Below are 22,657 nucleotides of genomic sequence, written 5' to 3'. Positions count from 1 at the left end.
CTACATTTATAAATCATGTTATGTATTTTATAAATCATTATTACCCGTCGTATTATAACAAGACCGGTCTTACCATAGAAATTCCCATTATATGATATTGTAGAGGTCTATATATATACTATTTACATCGAAATCTGTTACCGATCCGTGAGCTCAGCTTGTTGGCTTTGCATATCATTCCGAATTGTGGGTCTTGAGTTCGAGATTCACCGTTCGGTAAACCCAAAAAAATAAAATAAAATTACATCGAATTCTGTTAAGTCAAATTGAAGTTGACGTGACCAAAGGAAAAAGAAAATATCTATGGTGGGACCGATCTTTGGTACAAGATTGCTTTGCTACTCATAGTACTGGTGCTGGTCATGTGGTTTTCATCTCATCAAAGATTCCCAATTATCTATCTATCCAGGCACACAAACTGCCCTTGTAATTGAACAAAGAAGTTAGAAAAAGCACTCAACAGCTTTGATATGAGCTCTCATAAGCTTTGAACTATTTTTTATTTATTTATTTACCAGTTGTTGCTTTGTACTTTTAAGTAGAGTGGTGGTGGCGGCCAAGATGAGCAGCTAAGTTAGACAGCGTCAAGCATACATGGCAAGATCAAGAGTTTGCAACATGTTCATGGATGCAACATTTTCCCATCTTCTTCTTCTTCTTCTTCTTCTTTTTCTTTTGGCAGTCTCAGATGTTAATGGTGTTGCATCACATTCGATCATAAAGAGCCTACCGGGCTTTCCAGGAAACCTACCTTTCAAACTTGAAACTGGGTATGCATATTTTTTCTTTTCTTCATTTTCTTTCATTTTTGTTGGTTATAATATAATGTGAAGAAGAACAATTTATTTATTTATTTTTTTGGTGTTGAGTTAAAAAGGTATGTGGGTGTGGGTGAGGTGGAGGAGATACAGTTTTTCTATTACTTTATTGAATCTGAAACAAACCCTGAAGATGACCCTCTTGTGCTTTGGCTAACCGGAGGCCCTGGTTGTTCTGCTTTCTCAGGTCTTGTATATGAAATCGGTATGTATCTCTTCCATTGCCCCTACCTTTTCTCCACCAACACACACCCCCCCCCCCCCCCCCCCCCCCCTCTTCTGTTTGTAAGACCATATTTGCAGTTAACAGAAGGGAAAGTTGATGATAATACTATTTCAACTCTCATTATCTGTGAGTTACATAAATTCATGTGGAAGAAGCATAGAGTGTCTTTATAAAAACAGATTACTCTGTTTTATTTATATGAAAAATGCAAATATCATAAATGAAGTAGAATCCACTTTGCACTATTAGAAGAAGAACAGATAATTTCTAGTTATTGTAACCAATAACTACCAAAAATAATAATAATAAAAAATAAATAAATAAAATAAAATAACTTCTAATTCTGTTTTTCAATTTGATTATTGAACAGTAAACGATGTTCCGAGTCATAATTAATTCAAACTTTACTCTCACGTGATTTGCTTTTTTTTTTTTAAGTCAATTTTTTAATCTCCCCGAAACAGTGAAATAATGATTTTATTTCAATCTTTTTAATTAAAACTTTTCTCTCATGTGATTTGGTTTTTCTAATCAACTTTTAAATCTTCCTTGAACAGTGAAAGAATAATATTATTTCAATTTTTTAATGATTTGAGACAGTTGGCCAAAGTTTTCTCTCATGTGATTTGGCTTTTCTAATCAATTTTTAAATCTTCCCTAAACAGAGAATAATTTCATTTCAATTTTTTAATCATTTGAGACAGTTGGCCGAAGTTTACAACTAGATGATGGATTTTAATAAAGCCGCTTCAACAAATATTTTGACGAACATCAAAACTTTTAAATTTTTTTTTTCCCGAAGCTTATAAATTAATTAATGATCAATTAATGCATGTGGCACTTTTTGTGGTTAGGTCCTTTACTATTCGACTATGCCAACTCTAATTGGAACTCACCGACTTTAACACTGAACGAGTACTCATGGACAAAGATCGCCAACATAATATTTCTAGATTCACCGGTGGGTACAGGGTTCTCGTATGCAACCACTTTGCAGGCATATAACACCTCAGATACTTTATCAGTAGCAGCAAACTATGATTTTCTTAGAAAGGTGGGGAGTTGTATATTTGACAAATAACTTGATAAATTTGATATATACATATGCTGGTATGTATACTTCATTTAAAAACATAATGGTTGGAATTGGATGAAAACAAAGCTCAAAAAAATGAGTAAATGTTTTGTTTGATTTAATGCAGTGGCTTTTGGCTCACCCAAAGTACCTCAAAAATCCTCTTTATATTGCTGGTGACTCTTATGCAGGCATTATTGTCCCAGTCCTTGTTCAGGAGATAGCTAATGGTAATTACTAATTTGTCCAATTCTTGAAAAACAATTTCAATTTTTCTAGTTCTTTGTTAGTTTGCACTGAGACCTGGGATATTCAAGTTATAATTTTAGGGTGATTGGGATCTATTTATTATATAATATGTTCGATTTATTTATGAACAAATTAAAGTCTTTAATATTGATACTTCTATTGATGAATCATTGTATTTTAGGCAATGAAGTTGGGCTAAAGCCATCAATGAACCTGAAGGTGCATAATATAAAGATTAATTTACTTTATATTCAATGAATCGGTCGCTCTATCTACATTAATATTTGTAGAAAATAATATCGTTTAGAATGGAGACAGGGTTATATGCTTGGAAATCCAGGTACAACGTTACATGATGACTATAATTCAAGGATTGAATTCAGTCGTGGAATGGCACTCATATCAGAAAAACTCTATCAGGTAAAAAACTAAACTCTATTTTATTTTTATTTTTATTTTTTGGTTCTTTGGTAGCATATTTGTTAATGGTCTGTTTGTCTAACTAGCTTGTTTAAAAAATCTTTTGAGTTTTGAAGTCAGCTAAGAGGAATTGCAAAGGAGAATTTATCAATATTGATACAAGCAATAAATTGTGTGTAAATGATATGGAAGTTATCCAAGAGGTGAGTAGCAAGGACCTACACATACAATTAGTAATTACAAATTAGTTTCCCAGTTTAAATTAAGGATCACTTTAAATATTTTTACCATGGAGTTTTTATTGTAGTGCTTAAAAAAGATAAAGCACCCACATATATTGGAACCTTGGTGCGAGCATATATATTCCCCCAGTCCAAAGAGATTAAAATGGTATCAAAGATCTCCAATTACAGAGGATTCCTTGGATATCTTATCTTCAGTTTCTCAACCTCCAAATAATAATCAACTTAAAGGGTGTAGAGTAAGTAGTCTTTCTCTCTCTCTCTCTCTCTCTCTCTCACACACACACACATTTTGATCATATTTTAGTAGCTTAATTCACTAATTAAGCAGCTTATATATATAAAGTTGGTGTAGGACTATAACTATATCTACTCTTACACTTGGGCTAATGATCAAAATGTTCAGAATGCTCTTCACGTTCGGAAGGTATAAATAGAACTTTAAACTGTTGTTGCTTACAGTTTTTCTGGTCAATTAGGTAATCACTAATTAGATAATTAGTGACAACTAATCTTCAGGGGAGCATAAACCAATGGAAGAGATGTAATAAGAATTTATCGTACATAAAAGATGTCCCGAGTTCTTTCGATTATCATCGAAATCTGATCGATAAACACTATCGATCACTAATTTACAGGTAACATTTAAATAAATTATCCAAGTTAATTTTTTGTCCCAAAAAAAAAAAAAGGAACTTATATTAGCTAACTTGACAATAGTTTCTTTGGTCGGTAAATTTTTTTTTTTCAATTTTCTTCCCAACAAAATTTTTTGTATATAATCTGGTGAAGCAGTGGTGATCATGATATGTTAATTCCCCATGTGGGTACTCATGCATGGATAGAAGCTCTGAATTTGACTATTGCTGCTGATTGGAAACCATGGTTCATTGATGGACAAATTGGAGGGTTTGCTTTTTGACTTAAAAAACACTTTCAATTGTCATTTTTTCTTTTAATTTGATTACTATTCCATCCATTTTATTATTTAATTGTTTTGTTCTTTTATCAGGTACACAATGCAATACTCAAATGAGAAGTACCAATTGACATTTGCAACTGTAAAGGTAAAATCCAACCATTTCATAACTCTGACAATTAATTTTAATTGATTTCTTGAGCAAAAAGCAAACTATATTATTGCTAGCTACATGATATTGTGAATGCATACATATAGGGAGCGGGTCATACAGCTCCAGAATATAAGCCAAAGGAATGCCTTGCCATGATTGAGAGATGGTTTTCTGATTATCCTCTCTGAAAATCAAGCTCTTGATGAAAGAAAAATTGTTTGTCATTGTTAATCTTGACTCTCCAAATTAATTATGTTGTTCAAAATGACCACCATGGAGCTGGATTTTATTTTTATTTTTTATCTTCTTTTGCAACTTGTTATATATTAAAAAATCTGTTATACTTCCTCAAACACAACTCCTTTTATTCATATTAATGTATGGATCCCATCTCTTTATGAAAGAGAAGGGTTATGCTTCCAAAAATATTGAAAATTTGCTCATCATTTATAATGAATTGTTTTATATTGGGCTTTTGAGGAAACAGCCAACATTCTGTACTCTCTACTCGGTTTGCAGAAGCTCTCGGTTTGAGTTTGGGTGTAATGCTTATTGATGAGGCCCCAATTCGGATGCGTCCTATTAACATTGGGAACTGGTAATAATAATAATCTAATTTAAACCCATTAATTTAATTAGTTTTAAATGGACCTCGTGGTTCCACACATGTCAATACTAATTCATGTAACGACAGTTAAATCTTAAAAAAAAAAATAAAAAAAAAAAAACTGAAAACTAAAAATTTATCACCAATGATATTAATAAATAATTAAAAAAAAAAGAGGAATCTAACAGCACGTATGATATGACGTTTTGTTTTTTAACCGACAATTTTTTCTGCCTCTTAATTCATTATGGATATGTCAACAAGAAAAATAATAATTAAAAATTATTAACCAGCAGATAAAAATAAATTTTTTTGTTTACCATTCCCAACATATTTTTCTGCTCAATTTGTAAAACCTATCATCTTTTAACTTATAAAAGTGAATAACTTATCCAATTAGCCAAACAAAAAATAAAAATAATTAATGTGGAGAAAATGAAACCAAGACGATTACGTACTTCGGCCAACAAATATAATTAATTGATCCGTGGTTTGAGATAAACATTATTTATGATGTGACCAATAATTTATTAATTTTTAAGTAATATAATCTATTTTTCCTGTCATCATTTCTTCATATCTATTTTTTGGGCCCACCGATGATAGGGGACCATATAATTTACATTCATTTGGAAAGAAATAACAAAAATCAATGTGGAAAAAAAAAAAAAATTGTTTTTCCTTTCTTTCTTTAGAGATCTACAGGATCTCATTCGTGTATATTATAAATTCCTGAATTAAAAATTAAAAATTCTGACACCTAAATAAAAATTAAAAACAGATCTTTGGCCGCAATATTTTGTTGTTTTGCATTGAATCTGGTTTAACATACGTGCTTAAGACTAATTTTCACGTTCCTACTGCCAAAAATATATAAAATATTATTATAATAGGATCTGCTTTGGATTAATTTGGCCGTTACACTTGGTCTTCATCTGTTGTTGAATTCTGGAACTAATTTCAACAGGAAAAAAAATACTAAGCATGAACACACAAATTCACCGAGGTTCAGTCAAATTAGACCTACGTCCTCGTTGCATTGTTGAGCTTCTGCACTATGTAAATGGAATATTTACAAGCTCAGTTGCAGACTCTCTAATGGAGGATTCACACAAGAATTCCTAAAACCAAAACCCAAGATCCCAATACATCCATTTACTCTTCGATCTCCACAGAGATCTCTCACAAACCCACCTTGAGAACACAAAGAAAACAAGAAAAAATGGCTTTCAGAAACTCAAGGGACTCACTTCGCACAAAGCTTTCTCTCAGGCTGTTTTTAAGCTTTTTTCACTCTGTTATTTTCTTGTATGCTATATGAAGAAGAAGACCAAAATACATATATATTTCCAGAAACAAAAACGTTCAATTAATCTCCAGGAGCTCCAACGTGGCAAGCAACCTGTGAAATAACCTTTCTACCCTTTATTAACTGATGTGGCAGCAAAGTGTTGCCGTTTTGGAACCTGGAAATTTCCTCTTGTTTCTTCTCTGACCAGCAAAACACATGGCTTGATTTGAGGATTATTATCTCACATCATCAAACATTAATTAGTAAGAACTGCATAGAGATCCAGTTTGTGAGAGTCTAATAAACGTCTATAATATTCAAGAAACAAAGCTAATTGGCAGTGGGCATATGGCAATATCAAGGTCCTTAATCCACATAATTAACGCTCTGCATCTTCTTCTTCTTCATTTGGCAGTCTCACAGTACAATATTGTTACGGTTGGTTCACAGTCATCGAATATCATCAGAAGCTTACCAGGTTTTTCTGGAAACCTACCCTTCAAACTTGAAACTGGGTGTGTATCTCTATTCTCTACCACTTTAATTTCTCTTTCATATATCTATGTCTCTAATATCGCTTTCGTATAAAAGTTGTTACTCTATATATATATATATATAAAATACTTACTTAATTCAACAAAAATTTGAATAATTATTATTGGGTAACTAATGTGTTGAATAGGTATGTGGGTGTGGGTGATGGGGATGAAATACAGCTTTTCTATTACTTCATCGAGTCGGAGAGAAATCCCGAAGAAGATCCTCTTGTTCTATGGCTCACCGGAGGACCTGGTTGTTCTGCCTTTTCCGGTCTCATTTATGAAATAGGTACTTCTTCTTTTTTCTTTTTTTTTGGTATCTCTTAATTGAATTTCTAGACTGTGAATCAATCAATTTTTGCAGATTTTTTAATTGCATAATTACATCCATCATTTTGTTAATATACCGTTTGGTTTTCAATAATTAATTATTAGCGCATGCAGATATATGTAAAAACCTTTTCCATTTTTCCTTTTTCTTTGGTAAGATTTTTGTTTAGAACGTATTATATTATTTTTGGAGGTTAATTACTCATAGAACTGTTTGGTAGGTAAAAAAATGCATGAAAAGGGTAGAGAATGCAGAGAGAACAGAGTGAAAGAAGAAAAAGAAAAGAAAAAGAAAAATGATTTTCCGTATTAATGTTTTTTCAGCTTTCAACAGAAGCTTGTACAGTACAGGACATGCATTTATGGCACTCAGTTACCACGCAGGCTTACTTCTTTAGGACTATAGTTACAGCGAAACTAAACACGTGACTAAGCTAACAGCTGTCAATAGTGGTAACAGCTACGCATGTGACTCTCTTTAAGCCTTTTGTTGACTTTCATAAGCTGACGTGGAGGGTCTAACAATACTCGAACAATTACTCTTTACCGACTTAAAAAGTATTATAGTTTTCACATTTGCCCTTCAAATTTAAAAAAGAATCCGATTGTCCCCTAAACTATTCTTTTTCTTATCACGTTATTAAAATTATGAAATTTCACCTACTGAAAATTTGGTAAAATTAGACATAGACACTAATAAATTAGATTCGTAAAAGAATCTATTGAATTGCACATGATTAATTTGATAAGATTCTTCTATACCAAAATGCATTATTGAAATGACAGAAAACAATAATTTTGGGGTAATTTATATAACATTTTTTTTGTAGTTTGGGAGGTGTGCACAACGTGTAATAGTTCAAGGTGTCTGGTATGTTTACCACTTTCTTGGATCTGTCAAATAATTTCACCTTTAATTGAATTTTATGACGGACCAGTTATTATTATTACTACAATATTGTCACCATAAACAAGACAATTTGTGATGATATTAATTATTCTTCATTTCCGCGAGTCCCCACAAATTAATTATTGCACAATTCACGAGAAAATTAAGCGCCATACGTAGGTGCAGAGATGGCAATTTGGATTCACACGTGTGATTTGAATTTATGATATATAAATTCAGATGATAAGATCAATCAATTTAATAAGATTTTTAATTGTATTATTTTTGGAGTGATCTTTTTATTTCAAAATTGATTCGTTATGATTCATTTATTAAACGTGTTAATTTGAATCCGATATAATTATATATCTATTATAATCCATTTAAATTTAATTTTAAATTATAATTTTATATATAATATAATATTTAATCACTAAAAATATTATAAATTAAAAACTTTATAAAAATAATTTTCTATTATTAATTTTTTAAAGATAAAAAATAAATCTTTAACAAAACAAAAATAAAAACATGAAAAATAGGTTAGTTTTCGGGTTATAGGTTAATTTTTGGGTTAACAAATCAATTTTAGATCAACACGTTAATAGGTCAACATGATCCGTTAAAGTAATTGTTAAACGGATCGTGTCGTATTGACATGTTTATAAACAGATCAGGTTAGTATTTTAGGTACTTGACATGATTAATAAATAAATTGTGTTTGGGATAGATATTTTTGATATGATTATTAAATGAGGTGATATGTTTGGGATAGATATTTTTGATATGATTATTAAATGAGGTGATATGAACACGATCCATAAACATGAATTGCCAGGTATACTGTTTTATTTTATTTTTATTTTTATTTTTTTTTGGGTAATAATGTGTCTGGTTGATGATCAAATTTCCATTGGTCCCGGGAGTACAACTTGATTTTTTGCTGGTTGATTGCATTAATGATTTTGTTTGATTTTATGGCAGGTCCATTGACATTTGATTATGAAATATCTAGTTGGAATTCAACAACTTTGCTATATAATCCATACTCATGGACCAAGGTCAGCGACTTTGAGCAGAATATTACACATATAACTCCTTCAGTTTCTGCTTAATTAAATAAGTAATTGTTCATTAATTATGTTAAATTTTCTTCTTCTTTTTTTCAATTAAATTGGTAATTCATAAGTAAGCCGTACTTTATTAATGGTATTTTCAGTTATGTTGTAGGTGGCCAACATAATATTTTTAGATGCACCTGTAGGGACTGGATTTTCGTATGCAACGACTTGGCAAGCATACTACACTGGTGACCGTTTATCAGCCGCAACTAATTACAATTTTCTTAGAAAGGTAATTAATGAGATAGGTCTAACATATTTTCTTATTCTTTTTGGTAAAGTATGGTTTTCTAATTTAGTTATTTTAATGTCACTCAAAATAAATTTACTAGTTAAACGAACATCTTCTACTGGAACCCAAAAAGAAAAAAAAAAAAAAAACACACTCAATCAAGTAAATTTTTTTTTTCAATTTTTGGCAGTGGCTTATGACTCACCCCAAGTTCCTCAAAAATCCACTTTATGTTGCTGGTGATTCTTTCTCGGGGATTGTTGTTCCAATCACTGTTCAGGAGATAAATAATGGTAATTCATCAATAACGAATAATTTCATTTTCATATTCATTTCTTATATTGTAGTTTCTGTTTTGTGTTGAATTTTCTTTGAGAAGGCAAATTAATCATGCGATCTGTATAGATAGAGTAATCATAAACCGTATAATAATAATAATGATAATAATGATAATAATAATAATAATAATAATAATAATAATAATATACTAATTACTAGTTTGTTATGTTTTAGGTAATGAAGTTGGAGTTGAGCCATTAATGAACCTCAAGGTGACAAAAGATTACCTGCCCTTATAATTTCATATATATATATATATATATATATATATATATATATATATATATATATATATTTTTTTTTTTTTTATAAAACAATTTCATCTATATATATATATATATGTGTGTGTGTGTATGTGTGTATGTGTGTTTGTGTACATACATTGTAATTTGTATTTATTATTGTTAAATGTTAATTAATTATTGCAAAAAAAAGTTAATTTATCAATTAAGCTGAAAACAGGGATATATGCTTGGAAATCCTTTGACGGACGAACATGTTGATCATAATTCAAAAGTTGAATTCAGCTATCGGAAGGCACTTATATCGGATCAACTGTATGAGGTAAAAAAACACATAGCTAGAAACGCACCTGCTGTGTTTTTCGGATCAATCTTTTAGTTAACAAATAATGGCTTAATTAATTAGATTGAATGCTTTTGAATATTGGATAAGTATTAATTATTATTTTAATAATTAGTTAATATATAAAGTACATCTATTATGCTCAAATATGCGTGTGTTGATCTATATATTTTTATGTTCTTTTTTGCTTCTGAAGTCAGCTAAAATAAATTGCAAGGGCGAATATATCAATATTGACATAGAGAATGCATTATGTCGTAAGGATATCGAAATTTTCCATGAGGTGAGCAATAATATGTATTTTACAATGCAAGAATTAACATAATAAAATAGATCTTTAAATTTATTTTGGATTTTGAATTATTTGATATTTATCTATGAGTTTGTAGTGCACAGCAAATCTATCCATTTCCCATATATTGGAACCTCAATGTCCAGTTACTGCGTCCCCAAGACCAGCTCTATTAAAGTTGCATCCTAGCAGAGCTTTAATAGAGGACGATCACTCCATCAATCTCTTACTTTCGCTTTCTCACCTTCCCAATGATCATCCATCTATGTGTCGAGTAAAACACTCTCTCAGTCTCTCACACTCTCTTGTTTCTTTTTTTTATCTATTAGTAATATATATATATATATATATATATATTGGGAATTCAAATTAAACTTTGCCAGTTGATTGTTTCTGGAAAGACTAGTTAGTAAGTAATTAATTGAATGGGTTTTGCTTAATTTGATGGTGCAGGACTTTCACTATTTCTACTCTGGTTATTGGGCTAATGATCAAACGGTTCAGAATGCTCTTCAAATTCGCAAGGTAAATTATTTAAAAATCTATATAATTAATCATGCTAAATAATTAAATTCATGATTATGGTGAATTAGGCCAAGTATAATATCGTATGTAATTAATAATTAATAAACGTATATGCAGGGAAGTAAAGAGCGTTGGAGCAGATGCAATAGGACATTAGCATACAATTTTGAAGTGTCAAGTAGTACGGATTATCATCGAAATCTCATGAACAAAGGCTATCGAGTATTAGTCTACAGGTAAATTAAACATACATGAAAAGGCTGCTTTTGTTGGAGAAACTAATTAACTATCGGAACTTATTAATTAATTTTCGGATATCAATTTAAGCTGTATATGATTTAATTAGCAATTACACAGTGTGTTGAATTGTGTCTGAAAGTAGCTTCGTTTATTAATAGTGGTGATCAAGACATCATAGTACCCTATGTGGGGACACTTGAATGGATTGGAGCTCTCAACTTGACTGTTGCTCATGCTTGGAAACCATGGTTCGTAGATGGACAAGTTGCAGGGTTAGTTTTCTTTTCCTTCTTCTTATTATTATTCTCAAATTTTCTTGTTTCTTATTAATCATTTTATATTTTCCTTTTTACTTAAGCGGATGATTTTGTTCATAAATTAACAATCTTCTCATATTGACACCATTATTATTTTTTTTTTCAGATACACTGTGCATTATAGATCTAAAAAGCACGACTTGACGTTTGCAACAGTGAAGGCAAGAACTCATTAAAATTGACAATTGTTTATTATTATTATTATTATTATTATTATCATTGCTTAAACACTCAATTACTTAATTTGTTGTGCAAAGCAAAGTACTTATATAAATATAAATATAAAAATATGAGTTTGCAAAGCAATGAAATTAGGAAATGCTAATTAATATTGGGGTTTGTGAAATAGGACGCGGGTCACACAGCTCCAGAGTACAAGCCCAAGGAATGCCTTGCCATGGTTGACAGGTGGTTGGCTCATAAACCTGTGTATAGTCAATAGCAGGTTCCTCATATTTTTCTTTTCTTTCTACTCAATAAGAACATTTAAATAAATAATTGTATTGAATTATATTTGTATTCGATATATATATATATATATATATATATATATCCCATTTATTATTTTTAAGGCATTTATATGTAATTGACGCGGTTCCTAAAAGGTACTTGACCGTTTGGGACTAATTTAAATAATAGTAAATACTTTATATATGAAAAGGTTATTGAATATGAAATGGACTGATTTACAGGAAGGAATAATATTTAGATAGATAATAATTTAACTATTATTGTTGGATTGATATAGTTAATGGAACAAAATTTAATTGGGCGCTATATATATAATATAAAATTAGATTTATGATCAATTTTTTAATTTTTGAATAGGTTAAAATGTTAAGATTTAAAAATGTATTAGCAAATAATTTAATATAAATTTAATGAAATAATAAATTTTTATATAAAAAAATAAACATTGTATTCCAAAAAACTATTAATGCAATATTAAAAGTAACTCATAGCATTGGGCCATTTACTATGTCTAGTTAAGTATAACATAATTATTTTATATTATATATATATATATATATGCTTATACACCAATCAAACACGTTTCTTATATATACGCTCATACAGCTATCAAATACTGACACGTGGAGCAATATTGTAATTAAAAAGTCTATTACAAAGTAGATAATATATATGGTGGAGTTCGCAAGGTTTTTTTTTTCCAATCAATTTGAGATAATATTCTAACACTCGAAAAAGAACAAACAATGTTAATAATCAAGATGGTCTCTGTACGCACTGCACCCTAATTAATGAATATATTTAAAAAATTATCACGTGATCAGTAAATTAATGACAATGTTGACAGGATCAATAAATTTATTAATTAAATAATTTTATCTCAACGTGTAGTATGGTGGGGCTGAAACACCTACATATTGTTTTAAATGTTAATTAAAAAATTAATCAGAAAAACATATCTGCCCAAAAATATAGTTTGTGATTATGATCTGAATCATTGATAGCTGTTTGTACATGGTTATGATTTGAATTCACAGTTTGACCAAGTAATTACTATATGTATTTGAATTCTGAATTTTGGTGGATCAACAATATTATATTTTGGTGGGCTATGGAGAAGAGTGATAACATGGAATCAAGATTTGGGCTTCTTCTTCGTACGGTTCTTCTATTGGCTATCTCCTCCATTGTTTCATCACAGAACATCATCAAGATCCTACCGGGATTTCATGGAGATCTACCTTTCAAACTTGAAACTGGGTATATATATCTATCTCTGCTTAAAAATTATCTTGTTTCATTAATTGATTAATTTATTCAATATTAATTGCTTATGAATTAAGCTCTCTCTCTCTCTCTCTCTCTCTCTCTCTGCTCTTTTGATATCTTTGACTATATACATATAATAATTTAAATTGGTGTTTTAAATTATTATGAGGTTTGTTAAATAAAAAGGTATGTGGGGGTTGGGGAAAAGGATGAGATACAGCTATTCTATTACTTTATTGAATCGGAAAAAAGTCCAGAAGATGACCCTCTTGTGCTCTGGCTCACCGGAGGGCCTGGTTGTTCTGCTTTATCCGGTCTCATTTATGAAATAGGTATATTTTTATTTCATTTTTTGACCTTTTGTTCTGGGCATATATATATATATATATATTTATTATGTATCTGTATGTCTTGGATTTTAGTTAATCTTAAAATTACAAGAGCTTATTCAATCACAAAATACCTTCTTAATTTCCTTTAATGACATATCCAATTGACTTGTTGTGGTAGGTCCATTATCATTTGACTATGAAATGGCCAGTTGGAATTCAACAACTTTGATTTATAATCCATACTCATGGACTAAGGTCAGAGGCTTTTTTCTTTTTTCCATTTTTTTTATTATGTTTATAAAATAGAGGATTACACGTAGCTTCTTCCCTCTTTCTGATTAATTAATTACAATTTCCTTTTAAGAAAGCCTAATTTTGAAAATTTTTTTTCTTGATAAATTAATTATGCAATTAAGTTGTATTTAATTCATAACTAAAAGTCATACTTTATTAATTCTAGTTTTTAAGTTAATTTGCAGGTTGCCAACATTATTTTTTTAGATGGACCTGTAGGGACTGGATTTTCGTATGCAACCACATGGCAGGCATACAACACTTCTGATACTTTATCCGCCACAACAAACTATGATTTTCTTAGAAAGGTTAGCTGCTGCATGCTGCTTCTGCTACTTCTTCTTCTTTGAAAACAAATTTAAGAAGAATATTATATAAAAGTTAGAAGTTGATGTTGCATATATATTGAAAACAAATTTTTATTAATTCCACTAATTTAATCTTTCTACTTATTCAATTTTTATTTATTTATTTTTCGCAATGAATTAAATAATATTATGTTTATTTTTATTTTATCTGAATTAATGAATTAATTTTTTGATGTTACGCAGTGGTTAATGACTCACCCCAAATTCCTCAAAAATCCACTTTACATTGCGGGTGATTCTTATTCGGGCATTATTGTTCCAATCCTTGTTCAGGATATAGCTAATGGTAATATTCATCGATAACAATTAATTTCATAAATTATCTACATATATGTACTGTTGTTATGTGCTTTGACAACTAAGGAAATCATATATCCCTTATATATATATACATATGTATATATATATATATATGATATATAGATAAAATCAAAAAACATTATTCTTATATTCATCATTTATATATACATGACGATGATGATGATGATGATCTAGACTGTAATTACTTAATTTTTTAGTTAATTATATATGTTTTAGGTAATGAAGCTGGTGTTGAGCCATCAATGAATCTCAAGGTGATAAAATTTCACCTTCTAAAATTATTATCACTTAATTTCTAGCTAATTTCGACTATCTAAACTTTGTTTTTGTATGTTTATACATTAATAATTACTTAAACCGAAAACAGGGATATATACTTGGCAATCCTGTGACATACCTACACGATGATGTTAATTCCAAAGTTGAATTCAGTTATCGAAAGGCGCTTATATCGGATCAACTCTATAAGGTTTTTAAGCACCCCCATTTGGTTTTAAGCAAAATTAATTGATGCTAATTTGCAATTATTAATGGGTTACATTGCATGCTCTTCTTTTTTTAATTGATCATCTAATTTCTGTGGGTGATCTATATATCTGCGCTCATACAAATATGTGTTAAACAACATATTAATTTATCTTAAATCATATATATTTTTTTTAATTTTCAATATTTTAATTTGCAGTCAATTAAAACCAATTGCAATGGGGAAGACGTGAATATTGATCAAGAGAATGCATTATGCAATAAAGATATGGAGGCTTTTCACGAGGTGAGTGAGATTACATATATATATATATATATAAATATATATTATTCATGCAAGAATTAATATAATCAATTAGATCTCAATGATTTCTTTCTTTTTTTTTTTTTTTTTTTTGGTATTTTTCTAGTGCACAGATAAATTATCTACCGCACATATATTGGAACCTAGGTGTCCAGTTCATGCCTCCCCAAAACCAAAGGTGTTTTTAAAATCATGGTCCCCAATGACCACATTCACAGAGGATTCAATTCATCTCTTACTTTCAGTTTCTCAACTGCATAATCAACCCTCAATGTGTCGGGTAAATCTCTCTCTCTCTCTCTCTCTCTCTTCATTTTCATTAGGAGTTGAATTACTGCTTTTTAATTTTAAAAAGCTTAAACTAATAGACAATAGATCATTGTTATATTTATTTTATTTTAAATAATATGACAGCTGATTTCTGTTTTGTGCAGGATTATCACTATCTATACTCTTATGCTTGGGTTAATAATCAAAGTGTTCAGGATGCTCTCCAAATTCGAAAGGTTTATCGTAATTAATTATTAAAGTTCTATTTAATTGAAGAATACCAATTAATACTAATTGGTATTAATTGATTATTATATATATGTAGTTTATATATTTATATATAAAATTTAATATACAGGGAAGTAAACAGGGGTGGACAAGATGCAATCTTACCATACCATACGTTCATGACGTCACAAGTAGTGTCGATTATCATCAGAATCTCAAGAACAAAGGCTATCGAGTATTAGTCTACAGGTAATATTATTTATTGCATGAAAAGGGTAGCAGTTTGTCAGAGAAATGAAATTAGTAACATTATTAATGTACTTAATTAATTAAATTACAGATTCATTTCATTAATGTATAATATGAACAAAATATATTTGTCTCTTAATGTGCTCAATATATAGTGGTGATCAAGATTTCATAATTCCCTATGTGGGAACACTGGCATGGATTGAAGCTCTCAATTTGACTGTTGGACGTGCTTGGACACCATGGTTTGTCGATGGACAAGTTGCAGGGTTAGTAATTTAATATTTTATTTTTCTGAATCTCAATTTTCATTCTTTTTTTTTTTTTTTTTAAAAAACAACTTTTAATTTTCTTTTTATTAAGTTGATGATTTTTTTTCTTAAATTGACAATCTTCTCTTATTGAGACCACTAATTGTCTTTATTATATATATATCTACATATATATTTCAGATACACAGTGCAATATTATACAGATAATGGCCAGTTGACATTTGCGACAGTAAAGGCAAGAACTCACCAGTGAAATTAATTCTCAACTAATTTGTTGAGCAATGCCAAGTGTGTCTCTATAAAATATACATTTTGATCCAGTGGATTGCATATTGCTAATATTATGGTAGGCAACATTAACGCAGTACAACATATAAAAAAAAGAGTACAAAAATTATACAATTATTTTGGTCTGTCTCTAATTTATAGATTCTACCCTTAATATGTTGCCCACCATATATGATGTTAGCAATATAGTCTACTAGATTATAATTGATCATATCTCTTTAATGTATGCATGGATGATTGTGTATATACAGTATCATCCTACTACGCATAGTCACCCATATTATGCATACTTGGCGTTGGCGATGTTTTGATACTAAATGATTTTTTATTTTTGTATTTACTTTCGTTTCTTTCTTTTTTTTTTTTTTTTTTTTTTAAATATGAATTATATGTCTTTCAACAATGAAAGTTTGCCAATGCCTAGCATAACTTGGGCAACTACGCCAGCAAAATAAAAGTCTATGTATATGTGTGTGTGTGTGTGTGTGTGTGTGTGTGTGTGTGTGTATGATTTTGCAAATTAATTAAGCAACAAAGGAAATGTTAACAAGATCCATAATGGGTTTGTGGATTAGGATGCGGGTCACACAGCTCCGGAGTTCAGGCCCAAGGAATGCCTTGCCATGGTTGATAGGTGGTTTGCCCATGTACCTCTCTTTACTCAATATTAGAAGGTTTCTAATATTTTTGTCAACAATATGATCAAGTATCTTCATTTGTATAATCCACACCATTAATTTCTCTCTCTCTCTCTCTCTCTCTCTCTCTCTCTCTCTCTCTCTCTCTCTATTATTTTTTTATTTTTATATTTTTACTCTAATAATTAAGCAAATGGAAATAAGTAGATTTGCAAATCCAATTTGATCCCATTTCTCCATGTACTACTTGTGTTGATGTCTGTCTCAAATATTAATGCTTCAACCTATTTAGTATAGTGAAATATAAAAATTACAAAGTGATTCATGTACAAATTTATATGATTCCAAATATATTTTTAAAGTTCAATTGAAATGATTTAAAAATCGATACAAGGGTTATAATACTTTTTTTTATTAAAAGTGACTTATATTATATATAAATCTCAAATACAAATTTAAATTTTAACCTGTAATCCAAAAAAATGGTAAGAGACTTCTAATATATATGTATATAAAGTAATGTAAGTATGATAAAGTCATTATAAAAGCATGATAAGAGAATTCATATATGATTGAACTTAATCAAGTACAAAATCATTAACGATTAATCATTTTTTTTGGGTCTATTATCAATCATATGTTTGACTCCAAATAAATGAAGAACCACGTTTTTTGGTTTAGAACTAAGAAGTTAGATGAAAAAAAATATATTATCGAAAAATAGTTCAACGAGAAAATAATAATAATAATAATAATAATACTAACTTTCCATAAATTCTTGTCACCCCAAATCTTTTTCTTTGACTTTGAGTATTTTGACCGATCTTGATAAATTACAAATGAAAAATGATATTTATTATTATGGGTGATCACCATCTAACCAGTAGAATTTATATTTTATTTGACTGTTTAAGTGCAGCTGAAGAATATACTTTTCTATATTAATATTTTTAACATAAAAAAATAAAAATGAAAATCATAATAAATTCTGAAAATGCATATGAAATATAGAAGGATTAACATAATACTTTCCCATAATACAATTACCACATATACCTTATATATAATGAAGCACAATATCAAAATTTTCATTAGTTGCTACACAATTTTAATTGATGACACAATATATATATATATATATATAAAATAATTACTTTAGACATAAAATTATTAAAATTAAAAGAAAAAAGCAATTATATATTTTAAAATAAAAATTAAAAACTTGAAGGGGGGTAATATTCATGAATCATAGGTGGCTCTTGCACCACTTATATGGTAACAACGCTGTGCCAGAGATTTGGTAGTTCTCCTTCACTCTTCATCGTCATTTCACATCTGGCTAGCAATTGAGAGGTAAATTTAATTTTAGAGAGACTACTCCTCCTCTTTAGCAATAAAAGTGGTGGTGATAAAGGTGGCAGGCAAGGCAAGGCATGGCAATCTCCTCGCGGCCACCATGTTTTCTTCGTTCAAAAACGACGCCGTTTATGTATGCACTAGTCCTTATGTTGTTATCTGTCTCAAACAATGTTAATGCTTCATCAAAATGGATGATCGACAGCCTGCCTGGATTTCCTCAGTACCCCCTACCTTTCAAACTTGAAACTGGGTATGCTTTATTTATTTATTCATTTATTTTGCCATTGATTGACCTATATATATATATATATATAAAACAAATATTTATGATTTCTGGAAATAATTATATTATTTTTGTGGTATTAAATATTATATTCAATAGGTATGTTGGAGTGGGTGAATTGGAGGACATACAGCTTTTCTATTACTTCATAGAGTCTGAAAACAGTCCTGAAGAAGACCCTCTTGTGCTTTGGCTCACCGGAGGACCTGGTTGTTCTGGCCTTTCCAGTCTCCTCTTTGAAATAGGTTCAATCACGAAACCTCATCTATTTCTGAATTTAATGGAATTATTACTTATTAAATTGAAAATAAAAACTATGATATATATATATATATATATTTTTTTTTGTTGGTATTTTACACTTTACATTTGTAGGTCCATTGTCAATCGACTTGGAGAAATCCAGTTGGAGTTCAACAATTTTGAAATTGAATCCATACTCATGGACAAAGGTCTTTGATGATTAATAACTAATTAAACCATAGTATATATTTAAATTTATTTTTAAAATTTTATATTTAATTTCGCAGCTTGCCAACATAATATATTTAGATGCACCTGTGGGGTCTGGATTTTCATATGCAAAGAGATGGGAAGCATACAATGTCTCTGATACTATATCAGCAGCAATAAACTATGATTTTCTTAAGAAGGTAATTAACTAACCAAATTAATACTAATATATATTAGTCCTCTTTTTTTTTTTTTTTTTTTGGTAAGGTTTTTGGTTTTTGGTTTTTGTTTTTTGTTTTTAATTTCTAAACAAAATGAGTTTGGTTATTCATAATTAAAAATACTGCATATATATATATATATATATGGCAGTGGCTTATAGGTCATCCAAAGTTCCGGAAAAACCCACTTTACCTTGCCGGTGATTCTTACTCGGGCGTTGTTCTCCCAGTCATTGTTCAGGAGATAACTAATGGTATATATACGTATATGTACCTATTTCATTATATAGTATCAACTACTAGTAATTAGTAATTCATATTTCTTTCTTTTAATTCCTTTTCAAGATTGAACTAATTAATTTGTTTGACTAGGAGATCAGGCAAAAACTATACGATTATTTAACTTAATTGTATAACATAAATTAAAAATAACAATAATTATATTCTTTAGATTTAGCTTAATGATGCTAATTGCCGTGTTTAATATTTAGGTAATGAAGTCGGAGAGAAGCCAAAGATCAACCTCAAGGTGACAAAAAATTTCACCTGCAAGGCCATAGCTAATTTTTTCAGCTATATAAGTGTTTATACATTTGATTAATGTCTAAAGTGAAACAAGTCCAATGACAAAATGACAAAACAACACATCAACACGATGAGTATAACTCACCTTCATGTCCATAGCTAAATAATTTATACTAATTTTCAGCTATATATGTATTATTATTATTATTTTTTATCATTAGGATTTTGATTAATGTATATAGTGAACTAAATTAGGGATATATGCTTGGAAATCCAATGACAAAACGACGCGATGAGTATAACTCCAGAATTGAATTTGGTCACCGAAGGGCTCTTATATCAGATCAACTATATGAGGTGAATTAAATTTCCTCTCTTCTTCTTCTTCTCGTTCTTCTTCTTCTTTTTTATTTTTTTTATTTTTTATTTTTTAAATCCATACACATGTTTATTCTGTATTATTAGTGTATATAGGTAATAATTGTTAATTAATTTTCTTTATGTTTAATTATGTCTGCCAAGGGAGACCATCTATTTGCTCTGAGCATGTACACATTTTGAATTCTTACTTGTGTTTGTTACAAAATTAACTTGTCCAATAAAATTTGTATTTTTTTTTTCTTCTGATTTTGTGGTGTTTTGCAGTCAATTAAAACCAATTGCAAAGGTGAATACGTGATTAGAGATCCAAACAATGAGTTGTGCGAAAACGATTTCAATGCTGTTAGTGAGGTGAGTACTGATCAGCGAAAACTCATTCCATATAATTATAATTACTTGAAAATGAGACATTTATGGGTTATAAGTTTTTGCGTATTTTATTTTTTTAGTGTATACAAAATGGGTGACATTGCAACAAAACGAAAATGTGAGTGGTTATTTTTGTAGATTTGGAAATATAGAGGCATATATATGGGATGTGAGTGTAAATTCTGCATTGTAATTTATATAGGAGGCTGATATTCAAAATGCATGCATATATTATATATATGTTAATTTAGGATTGAATTTGTAGTGTCTTGTATACCTAGAGATTGGAAATATACTGGAAAATAAATGTCCGGTAGACTACGTGTCATCATCCAAACGCACAGTATTACAATGGGATCCAGGTTTTCTAATAGAGGACTACCTACTTGGTTTACCTTCGTCTTCTCAACTTCCTTATCAAACCCAATGTCGAGTAAATCTCTCTCTCTCTCTCTCTCTCTCTCTCTACTATTGCATATATATATATACAAATCATATATAAATATAATTACTTGATCATCTTTGTGTTCGCAGGAACATAACTATGTATACTCATATATCTGGGCTAATGATCCGACGGTTCAGAGAGCTCTTCACATTCACAAGGTTTATATATGAATAAGATCAATTTTGTTAGTTTCTTGGTAGATTATATAATTGTTTTGAGTAATTACTTAATGTAATTAGTACATTAATGAGAATTTGTAGGGAAGCATTAACGAATGGAAGAGATGCAATAGGACTATTAGGGATAAAATGTACATATACGATTTGTATGATACAGAAGGAAGTGCCAAATATCATCGGAATTTGGTCCAAAAAGGCTATCAAGTTCTAATTTTCAGGTAATATTATATATTTTTAAGACAATATTTGGACACTTGTACTCTTTAAAATATGGTTAATTACAAAATTTAGTGTTATTGTTTGTGTGATTATCTTAGGAACGCTAGCTATAACCTATAGCTATGCATGTTACTCTTGGATTTTATTAAGAAATAAATAAAAACTTTGAAGTTAATTTAATACTATTTTCATATGAATAGTGGTGACCAAGACTTGCTCGTTCCATATTTGAGCACACAAGCATGGATAGAAACTCTGAATGTGACTATTGCCCAGCCTTGGAGACCATGGTTCCTCGATGGACAAGTTGCAGGGTTTGTTTTGTTTTATTGGTATTCATTTCATGAACTAAAAGCTATATATCTCATAACATTATTAAAGTACCATTTTTTTTTCTTTTTTTTTTTCCCGGGTGTTTTTATTTAGATACACAGTGTTTTATTCAAATGAAAATCACCAAGTGACATTTGCAACATTAAAGGCAAGATTTATTCACCATTTTAATAGTAATTGTATGAGCAAATTAAGTGGTAAGCATATAAATATATGATATTGACTATTGATATAGATTGGGTTTGTGTAGGGAGGGGGTCACACAGCTCCAGAGTACCAACCCCGGGAATGCTTTGCCATGGTTGCTAAATGGCTTGCTCATGATCCACTCTAACCCATATATTAGTCAATGAATAATAGGTTATTTATTTATTTATTTTTCCTCTTACTTGGTGTGCTTTATCAGTTAAGTATGCACTTATAAATTCTTTAATAAAAGAAAAAATCCAAATTCTTTCTCTGACCAATAATTTAACTTTTTTTTTTTTTTTGGGAGGGAGGGGGTAAATTTTAATTCTTTCTAATAAAAATACTCTTTTTTATTTTTTGGTAATAAAATGAATATTCTTTTATTTTTTGGTAAAAGATATATATCGCAAATTGATATTTACATTGATAGGATCCTTCCTGGTTCGAATAACTAGAGAGCTGTGGTGGAACACGTGGCTTGGCAAAAGTAAGCCACGT

The 22,657-nt window shown here is 29.7% G+C and overlaps 4 protein-coding genes across 5 annotated transcripts; all 4 read left to right on the top strand.

The window, feature by feature from the left end:
• The first annotated feature begins 366 nt into the window (after positions 1 to 366).
• On the top strand, positions 367 to 4,529 carry LOC107417587 (serine carboxypeptidase-like 18). 2 transcript variants are annotated; one of them, XM_060814667.1, is made up of 13 exons: positions 367 to 770; positions 878 to 1,023; positions 1,899 to 2,098; positions 2,247 to 2,349; positions 2,550 to 2,587; positions 2,687 to 2,788; positions 2,905 to 2,991; positions 3,096 to 3,269; positions 3,386 to 3,457; positions 3,550 to 3,668; positions 3,826 to 3,939; positions 4,043 to 4,097; positions 4,208 to 4,529. In XM_060814667.1, exons 1-13 carry the CDS (start codon positions 595 to 597, stop codon positions 4,289 to 4,291), a joined length of 1,470 nt encoding a protein of 489 aa, XP_060670650.1. In that variant the 5' UTR covers positions 367 to 594; the 3' UTR covers positions 4,292 to 4,529. The 2 variants fall into 2 exon arrangements, with proteins under 2 accessions (XP_060670650.1, XP_060670651.1); XM_060814668.1 differs by lacking the exon at positions 2,550 to 2,587 and having other exon boundaries at positions 2,709 to 2,788.
• A 1,048-nt stretch (positions 4,530 to 5,577) lies between these two features.
• LOC125420377 (serine carboxypeptidase-like 2) lies at positions 5,578 to 11,999 on the top strand. The gene is made up of 14 exons (XM_048466999.2): positions 5,578 to 6,516; positions 6,684 to 6,829; positions 8,744 to 8,820; positions 8,990 to 9,112; positions 9,303 to 9,405; positions 9,626 to 9,663; positions 9,914 to 10,015; positions 10,233 to 10,319; positions 10,426 to 10,602; positions 10,782 to 10,853; positions 10,971 to 11,089; positions 11,252 to 11,365; positions 11,517 to 11,571; positions 11,760 to 11,999. The coding sequence occupies exons 1-14, from the start codon at positions 6,350 to 6,352 to the stop codon at positions 11,850 to 11,852; spliced, it is 1,473 nt and encodes a 490-aa protein (XP_048322956.2). The 5' UTR covers positions 5,578 to 6,349; the 3' UTR covers positions 11,853 to 11,999.
• Positions 12,000 to 12,232: 233 nt separating this feature from the next.
• LOC107417584 (serine carboxypeptidase-like 8) lies at positions 12,233 to 17,421 on the top strand. The gene is made up of 14 exons (XM_048473061.2): positions 12,233 to 13,141; positions 13,337 to 13,482; positions 13,661 to 13,737; positions 13,962 to 14,084; positions 14,328 to 14,430; positions 14,682 to 14,719; positions 14,833 to 14,934; positions 15,151 to 15,237; positions 15,362 to 15,535; positions 15,690 to 15,761; positions 15,884 to 16,002; positions 16,158 to 16,271; positions 16,455 to 16,509; positions 17,138 to 17,421. The coding sequence occupies exons 1-14, from the start codon at positions 12,939 to 12,941 to the stop codon at positions 17,231 to 17,233; spliced, it is 1,509 nt and encodes a 502-aa protein (XP_048329018.2). The 5' UTR covers positions 12,233 to 12,938; the 3' UTR covers positions 17,234 to 17,421.
• A 1,266-nt stretch (positions 17,422 to 18,687) lies between these two features.
• LOC107417583 (serine carboxypeptidase-like 18) lies at positions 18,688 to 22,304 on the top strand. The gene is made up of 13 exons (XM_048467002.2): positions 18,688 to 18,809; positions 18,942 to 19,087; positions 19,218 to 19,294; positions 19,373 to 19,495; positions 19,668 to 19,770; positions 20,008 to 20,045; positions 20,297 to 20,398; positions 20,687 to 20,773; positions 21,326 to 21,397; positions 21,500 to 21,636; positions 21,838 to 21,951; positions 22,064 to 22,118; positions 22,221 to 22,304. Exons 1-13 carry the CDS (start codon positions 18,688 to 18,690, stop codon positions 22,302 to 22,304), a joined length of 1,260 nt encoding a protein of 419 aa, XP_048322959.2.
• The last annotated feature ends 353 nt before the right edge of the window (positions 22,305 to 22,657 follow it).

Source organism: Ziziphus jujuba, chromosome 2, assembly GCF_031755915.1.
Source record: "Ziziphus jujuba cultivar Dongzao chromosome 2, ASM3175591v1".
Classification (NCBI taxonomy): domain Eukaryota; kingdom Viridiplantae; phylum Streptophyta; class Magnoliopsida; order Rosales; family Rhamnaceae; genus Ziziphus; species Ziziphus jujuba.
This window is presented reverse-complemented; position numbering and strand designations above follow the sequence as displayed.